Source organism: Coregonus lavaretus, assembly GCF_964263955.1.
Source record: "Coregonus lavaretus genome assembly, contig: HAP1_SCAFFOLD_5482, whole genome shotgun sequence".
In the NCBI taxonomy this organism is placed as follows: Eukaryota; Metazoa; Chordata; class Actinopteri; order Salmoniformes; family Salmonidae; genus Coregonus; species Coregonus lavaretus.
Window position 1 is genome coordinate 11,978 of NW_028164976.1, and position 8,349 is coordinate 20,326.

The 8,349-nt window shown below is 41.7% G+C and overlaps 1 protein-coding gene across 2 annotated transcripts; it reads right to left on the reverse strand.

Moving 5' to 3' along the window:
- Positions 1-3,058: 3,058 nt before the first annotated feature.
- LOC311116402 (uncharacterized protein) lies at positions 3,059-8,349 on the reverse strand. 2 transcript variants are annotated; one of them, XM_084191494.1, is made up of 8 exons: positions 6,892-8,349; positions 6,608-6,685; positions 6,392-6,503; positions 6,098-6,252; positions 5,838-5,914; positions 5,462-5,616; positions 5,140-5,190; positions 3,059-4,672 (listed from the first exon to the last, which is right to left on the reverse strand). In XM_084191494.1, exons 1-8 carry the CDS (start codon positions 7,882-7,884, stop codon positions 4,506-4,508), a joined length of 1,788 nt encoding a protein of 595 aa, XP_084047620.1. In that variant the 5' UTR covers positions 7,885-8,349; the 3' UTR covers positions 3,059-4,505. The 2 variants fall into 2 exon arrangements, with proteins under 2 accessions (XP_084047620.1, XP_084047621.1); XM_084191495.1 differs by lacking the exon at positions 5,140-5,190 and having other exon boundaries at positions 6,892-7,969.

An 8,349-nucleotide genomic window follows, 5' to 3' on the forward strand; every position in this document is an offset into this window, starting at 1 on the left:
CACAGTCAAACTTCTGACCCACCGGAATTGTGATACAGTGAATTATAAGTGAAATAATCTGTCTGTAAACAATTGTTGGAAAAATTACTTGTGTCATGCACAAAGTAGATGTCCTAACCGACTTGCCAAAACTATAGTTTGTTAACAAGAAATTTGTGGAGTGGTTGAAAAACGAGTTTTAATGACTCCAACCTAAGTGTATGTAAACTTCCGACTTCAACTGTAGATCTGATTTATTTTCTGAAGGACAATATTTTATTCACATTTTATAATTCAGGACTGTCCTCACACCAACAGGAGCTTTTGCTTAGAAAAAAAGAAAGTAAAATGATAATAGAAGATAGTGGAAGAGGTGATGTAAGTGACATACATAAGCTTCATGCTTAAATTAAGTTACGAAAACACATTTGACAGAAACAGTGCATACGTGGCATTCATACATTCCAGTCAGTACTTGTACAGTATTGGAACTGGAAGCCAGGTTATTGCAGGTTTTTACAGTGAAGGAAGGCGGCACCTTCCCTCTGAAGCTCTGTCTGTCTGCATATGTATGGCCGGTGGTATGCCACATGTTCACGAAGCCAGCTATCCAGTCACCATCTGCACAGAAGACAAGATTGGCACTCTCCCTCTCTATAAAATGCAGCTGGGTGAATAGACAGCTGTTTAAGAATAATTCCTTTTAAAAAATTTAAAAAAGAAAAAAGAAAAAAAACAAGGGGGTCAAAAAATTAAGGATAGTGAAAAAGGCTCCAGGGATGAGTAAAAGTACAGTGCATCTGTCTTGGGAGATAAATCTGTCACTTTGGTGGGAGCCGAATGGATAAGCATGCTAATGCTCCCAAGGCTCATTAAAGATGGATTCTCTATGGCAGGATTTTGGGGCAATAAGGGTCCAAAGGGGACTGTTATTTTTCAACATGCATTAAGACCTCCACTTCCATAATCCCCTCCCATATTTACCTTTGTCTTCTACCTTACGGAGATCCACTTTGAGAAGTCAAGATGTTGAAGTGAGAATAGCACTCACTGCATGCACTGAGCCACTCTCAAACACTCTCTCTCAAATGTTGTTCACACCAGTGACAATGAATATTGATCAGTAGGTACACATAGGCATATTCAATTTCAATCAGCTCTCTTTTCATCTACTTCGATCAAAAGGAAAATCAACCACATTTTTCCTGGTAACATCTCTCTCTCTTGGCATCTCTCTCGCTCTCTTTCTTTCTTTGTGTCTCTCTCCAAGCGTTTCTTTGTTATGGGGAGACAATAGTGCCTGCATTGTCATTTCTGTCCACTCACCCTGTCTGTAAACTCATTGTCTTCTAACAGAAATCAGTGAGGGAAAACTAATGGAGACAGAGGATGCTTCTCTCTGTATACAACAGCCTGTGGAGTGCACAGCATCATGTACTGTAGGAGTGTGTTAAGCTTGTGTTAAGCCTATGTGTGTGTACATGCATGCGTGTGCAAGTGTGTGCGCAAATGTGTCTGTGTGTGTGAGAGAAAGAGCGTGTGCAAGCGTGTGAGATCATGCACCGCTCTGTGACTGGGCAGAGCAGAGCCGTCATCATGCTTTCTGTGATCTCTCAGATAACAGTCATCCATCTGCTGTGCATATCTGTCAGGGCCTGGGAGGTCAGGCTGAGGCTAATCACTCCAATCATCTATCTCCCTCCACTCAGCGTCTCCCACGCACCTTCTTGCTCTCCAATCTCACTCCCTCGCTCTTCCTCTGTCCACACTTTCTTTTGCTCAGTTGAACTTCCCATAACTTATCTTACCACAAATTAATTATAGTACATACTATGACGGGTGGTGAAAACACACACGCCACACGAGTGGGAATCTAACAGGTTTGTCTTCTATCTGCCACCCATTAAAAAACAAAGCCTTAACATATGCTGCTCCAACCACAAACAAGCTCAAGCAGTCTCTGGATTACCTTGTTTTCTTTGTAATCTATGTGTCTGTTTGCATTGATCGATATTGTGGAAACCACCTCAATTAATTCATACACATTAAAGCATTTGTGGTTTTGTACTAAAGCCCATGAGGTGCTACAGTAATCCACTGGGCTGAATACAAGTGGGCTGAGAGATTAAACAAGATGAGGCAGAGAGATAGTGTTTGTCGTTGTGTGATCATTTGATGGCGTATGTACGCTGTGTTTTTTCCCATTGCTTTTATAAATAACAAGTGCCCCTCCTAGACTGCATGCCTCAGTGTGTTCTGGAGCTAACAGCAGGATAGGTTTTTGCTAGTGGAATATTTATAGCTGTGCATTAAAACTGGAATCAAGGGTTTAAGTGTACCATCGCAACTTTGCCGCTGTTCCTTTGTCCGGGCCTGTCCAAAAATGCCCCGCCTGAGGCTATTTGCAGAGCCAAGAGCTAACATGTGAATCCGAATACTGCGTTTACAGAGGCAGCCCAATACTGATATTTTTTTCCACTCATTGGTATTTTGACCGATCACATCAGATCTTTTCACATCTTATCTTTTTCAGAGCTGATCTGATTGATCAAAAGACCAATTAGTGAAAACAATAACAGAATTGGGCTACCTGTATAAACGCAGCCTAAAAAGTGATACCACATTCTGACCTGTGTCATGTCAATGCTGTGATACAGGTTGACATCTTCCATAAATTATACACTGATATTGTTGGTGTCTTCAACGCCCTTTGTCTGTTCCTATAAGAATAGGCCAACATAAACATATTTTACAAACAACAGTATGTCTTTGCTGTCATAATGTCAAAGTCAGTTGTCATCTTGAGCATCTCATCTTGGGTATCAAGCTCTTTCATACTGAGACCCACAGTATTATACATACTAACTGACTGACATTGGGCCTATATTCCTGATTCAAAATACGATTTGTTATTTTCTTAACTGTACATCATTTGGGTTACAAAAGCGGTTCAGAGTTGTGATACCATGTATCCTTGCTGTTGCATACTGCCATCTTCTGGTTTGGCAATATATTCAGTCCAGAAGGTTGTATTTACATAACTACTAAAACTCAGACAATAAAAACCAGTAAGCAAAAATAAATAACTTGCTATTTAATTAAGTCTGATTCAAAATGAGGACATTATTTTATCTTAAAAAACAAAACGTTACTTTTTTCCAAAACTACTGCATACTATAAAATAATTCAGCACACAAAATATAACTTTTTGTTAATGTACCCTATTTGTCAAATTCCAGATGGCTACAGGTAAGGATTTAAACATAACATATCCGAACTCTGCACACAAAGTTAACTTTAAATATGTACATGCCAATGCCATCAGTCTGTGTGGAAAAGAAACAACATAAAAACACTAGCTAGCATTGTTCCAGTAGTTTAAGAGCTGCCCTGGGCTACAGTTCTGTTACTTTGTCGGACCACACTCGTCAATCACACTCGTCAATGCCTTTGAGGCAACGGTCACTGCAAAAACTGTTAAATGTCATCATTCTGACTTAACTTACTTTGATAGACACTTATTTATTTATTTTTTAAAACACTAAAATGTGATGATACCATAGTTTCTAAAAGTTACACAAACAGAATTTTTTTTTTTGAATGCAACAAGCTCAAAATATTACAATTCATGTTACAAAATGTGGGATTCCACACAAATAACTAAATGAATGTTAAAATATACTTAAAGAATTGAAATACATAAACTGACTAGAACACGTGTGAATATGAATTAATATGGGTGCACAGCTACACACTAAGTTTATGATAGGAAAGGTGTGAAAACACAGGAGACATTACCTATATTTATCTTATTAAAATAACACAAACTACTGTAGAGTAAACTTATTTTACACAGATACACCCAAACAATGGCAGGAGTGTAAGACAAAATTATATAGTATATGGTCTACAAAATCAATCAGTTTCCTTCCATGAAAACACTCACGACTATGTCATCCCTGAGAACAAGATTTGGTTCAATAGGAAGTGCATCCAAGATGGGTTGGGAATAACATTACAACCTCTCAAAAAATCTCATTTTTACCTCGTCAAAGATCAGATTTACAATAGGAAAAGTCCAAGATAAATTGAGTTGAAGACGTGATCACTGATACCTGTCAGTAAAATATCTAGTATTTTTTATTGGACCATTTGCAACAAGAGATTCTGCCAAATCTTGGCAGTATTAACAAAATTAAATCAGGGGTCTCAAACCTCGTAGAATATTATTGTATTGGTATTATTTTCATTTTGTGTTGAGTAGCCCTATCAATAAGAGTAAACTGAATGAATGAGTCAAGATCTAACGCAGGATTAAGTTAGAATCCTTTGAATTTGAAACCCCAGTAATAAAGAATCTTTACCAAAAAAACTATTTTAAAAATCCAGTACAGTCAAACCATGGTGCCCTGGCTTTTTTAATTTACCCTGATTTTAAAATGCAGTCAAGCATTTAGAATTTATTAACAATAATTGAGCTTATGTGCATAATAAGAAAAAAAGGAAATTGGGAAGAACAAACAATCTTAGCTCTCGTCCGCTTCTTCGTCCACCTCAACATCCTCCTCTTCATCTTGGTCTCTGACCTCGCGACCTCGTGATTCATCCACGTCTTCCACGTCCACCTCTTCATCCTTCTCGCCGTACGATGAGTCCTCATCCTCTCTGGCGTCCTGGTCGCTGTCATCAGAGCCTAGGGAATGGAGATGATCAGACCTTTTATAATGGGTTTCCCACTCTGAGCCAATGGGGTGATTAGTATGGGATATAAACAGGGGGGTTTAATACTGGATTGTGTGAATGGTGAAAACAGTGAGTAGTGGATTGAAGTATCAGGTAACCAAAATGGATACACAAATAGACACAAAGCACCCCTTAACCCAATAAACTTCCAAAATATAACTTCCAATGATTGTACAAAACGCCTCTTGCATTTAAAGTATAAACGTTCCTTGGGTCTACTGGTTTCTGCAGAAAATTGGCAGATCAGTGTGAATAAGCTGCTGAGTTTGCATTTCAAAATCACAGTCTTCCAGAACCATTCAAATAAATAGATTTTCATCCAAACAATGACTTCATATTCTAAACTGAGCTGCAAAGCCGACCAGCAGATCCAACAACCCTCCAGAATAACATTTCTGCTCGAGGACAATGTCTTACCGTCTATTGCCACCTCTCCGTCATCCTCCTCCTCTGGGCTTTCATCTGATTCTGAGGACATATTCGCTATCTATTCAGTTTCACCTGGATTACTCAGTAAGGGACATCTTACTACACAAGTACAGACATTTCTCAGGAGGTAGAGGTAAACCAGCAGACACTGTGGCCCTTGAGGACTGGAGTCAGAGCATATGTTATGCACATCTGTGTTGGAGCATAAAACCTGACTCATCACATTGCATTTTCTGTAAACCAGCAGACAGTGTGGCCCTAAAGGACTGGAATCATGGTCTTCTAAAGCTCTATTACAGTATTGACTAACCTGCATCTCGGTCCCCACGCTCCTCGTCCTCATCCTCCTCTTCCCTGCTAAGACCTCGTCCAGACTTAACCTGCTCTTCTTCATCATCATCCGAGTCAGAGATCACCACACAATCCTCCCTGTTGCTGTTGTCAGCTGGCTTGGGCCCACTGGTGCTGTTGGAACCGCATGTTGTCACAGTTAGAACAACCAAGAGACCTTTCCTTTCTTTCTTTTTTTTTTTACACAAAATGCTTTCTAATAAAAGTGTTTGGTAGTGTTTTAGGCTAGATTACAGCACATAATAAAGTGGTAATAACATGGTAATAGTATCATGAAGATGGAAAGTCCTTATTGAACTAAGTTCTACGACAATAGGTTTTGTTGGGCAGCTTACCTGCCATTCTGCCTGGGTTCCCACAGTGGAGTCAGATAGTATCTGAGAGGGTTTCTGAAAAGGTCATCCTTCAGTATCTATAGATTCACGCAGAACAAAGAGAGAAGACGAGTGTGTTGGAATAGTGCAGTAACCGTGAGTGTTATATACAGAGCCTAAAATAAAGTCAGTCGTGTGATCACCAGTGGATCTGTGCAACGTGTCTTTGCTGGATTACTTCATGCATGTCAGACTGTGCCAGGCAGTGAGCATGCCGTTACCTGTGCTATGTCGTCCCGGCCAGGACTGGTGTGGTCGCTGAACCAGCTGAAGAAGGTCTGGTAGATGCCGCGTCCCGACCTCCTGGGCTCACTGTGGAGCGTCAGGTCCTGACCCCGGTGCCACAGGATGGGGTTGGAGAAAGACACTGGAGATCCTGTGAGAGGGGAAGGATATCGTCATTATTGGCCTCATTTAAACACGATACCTGATTACACCTCTGCATCTATACCTGTCAAAGATGTAAAATGTGGCATCCTAGCAAGATAGATATAACAACTGGATCTGTCACTCACCTGCCATTCCAAGGTGGAGCTCCTTCACTATGATGTTGTTCTGGAAGTAAGGGTTCCGTTTGAAGTGGAACCCAATTCTGTAACCAAGCTTGTTGGTCTTGAAGGATTCAATCTAAGAAGGAGACAAGAATACATTGTAATTTCAGGGCAGCAATAGCACATTTATTCGGAAGACTTTAAAGAATCATTACATTTTCGCTGTGATTATTTACTTACTTCAAGGTTGGTCATGTAACTGAGAGCGCCTTCATCTGTTTTGTCGATGTGAGCAGAGAGATGAGGGTGGTTCAACAACTGTTGAGCTTTGAGCCAAGGGAAAAATAAATTTGACATACCAACACACTCACAATCAACAACACAAACAGGCTCTTTGCACATAATTCACGGGTACATGAATTGGAATCATGAAGTAATTTGTTGCCATCTGGAAAAGTGTGTGTATTGGTCATTGTTTGTTGGTGTGTGTGCGTCCGTGTGTGTAGGAGTATTCAAAAGGATACTGCCGTGACCCAGAAGCCGGGGATGGCCTGTATGATGGAGCTGCGCTGGTCCACGTGTGGATGGCGCTGGCGGCTCATTTTCTGCTCTAGCCGCTGGTGGAGCCGCGCACCTTTCTTCTCCAAAGCGTCCAGCCTCATCTGTACCTGCGCCAGAAGGGCCACTGACTGTCGGATCTCCGGGGCCATCTTCACTGACACTATAGCGCACTCCCCGTCATCATCATCATCATCATCATCTGATGGGAAAGAGGAACTCTGTGTGGAGGAAGATCCAGGTATTGAGTCGTCTTCCTCATCCGCATCGGGCATGTCTTCGGCATCCTTCCTGTCAACTCCACGCAGTGAGGTAGAGCTGTCTGCCGCTGCTGCCTGTGTGTGAAGACCCCTTTCAGGTTTTGACCGTTCCTTTGAGGACTCATGGTCACCACGCTTACCTTTGTGTCCCATTCTCTCATAATGTCCAACTTTTTTGGAGGAGCAGGGCGTTTGTTTAGCCTCGTCACCCGCAGCTGCTCCTGTGAGACTAGCAAGTGCCTCGGCGGCTGCTATAGCGGCCGAATCAGACTGGTCCAGTGAAGTTGAGGGTCGGCAATCTCCAGCACCAGCACTTCCCTTGGTTTTTAATTCATTTGCATCGCTAGAGACGGGTGCACCCGACGAGGGCGCACTGTTGGCGGCGCTGACGTGTGCATCAGCGCTGGATGGGTTATTGGCAGTGACAGCTGCACAAATCCCCCCCCCCGGTCCCTTTTTCAAATCTAGTCCACTCTCCTCATTTCCACCATTCTTCTCTTCCATACTAGCTGGTACTTTATCGCCATCTTCCCCATTTTTGTTTCCATGAGAATTCGATGGTAATTCACTGGACACCACGCCGTCCACTTTGGCTAACTTACTAGGAAGAGGGGACTCGCCAGCCTGCTCGTCGGACGAACATCGTTTCTTCGGGGCAGAGTCTGCAGACTTTTTGCTGTACCTCGTTTTATCGCTCATTTTTGCCAATTAGTCTGCAGTGCTAGCTAACGCAATAGCCTACAAATTAGTTAGCTAGCCTAGGGGATAACGTTAGTGGAATTGTTTACTTAGCTAGATGTAACTAGCTACCTTGTTCGTTTCACAAATTACTAGCTAGCTACTAGCTCGTATTTCCTATAAACAGTTAGCAAGTTGCTTTTCCGCGTAAATTTTGCTAGAGGCCTACAGTACTGTAGCGCGAACTAGCTGGCTAGCTAGCTTACCTTGCGTGTGTTCTTCGTGTTACAACTCGGTCCCGTTCTCTTAAAAGCTATATATCAATTTAGCTCTAGTTGTGCATTATAAAACATTTTTTTATATTGAATAAAGTCATGGTTTATAATTACACAGAGTCCTGAAATTGTTTACATTTCTCCTTTCCCTCACTATTTCTCCGGCCGCGATGTTTATTACATTACGAGATAGGAAAACAATCCGCTGATT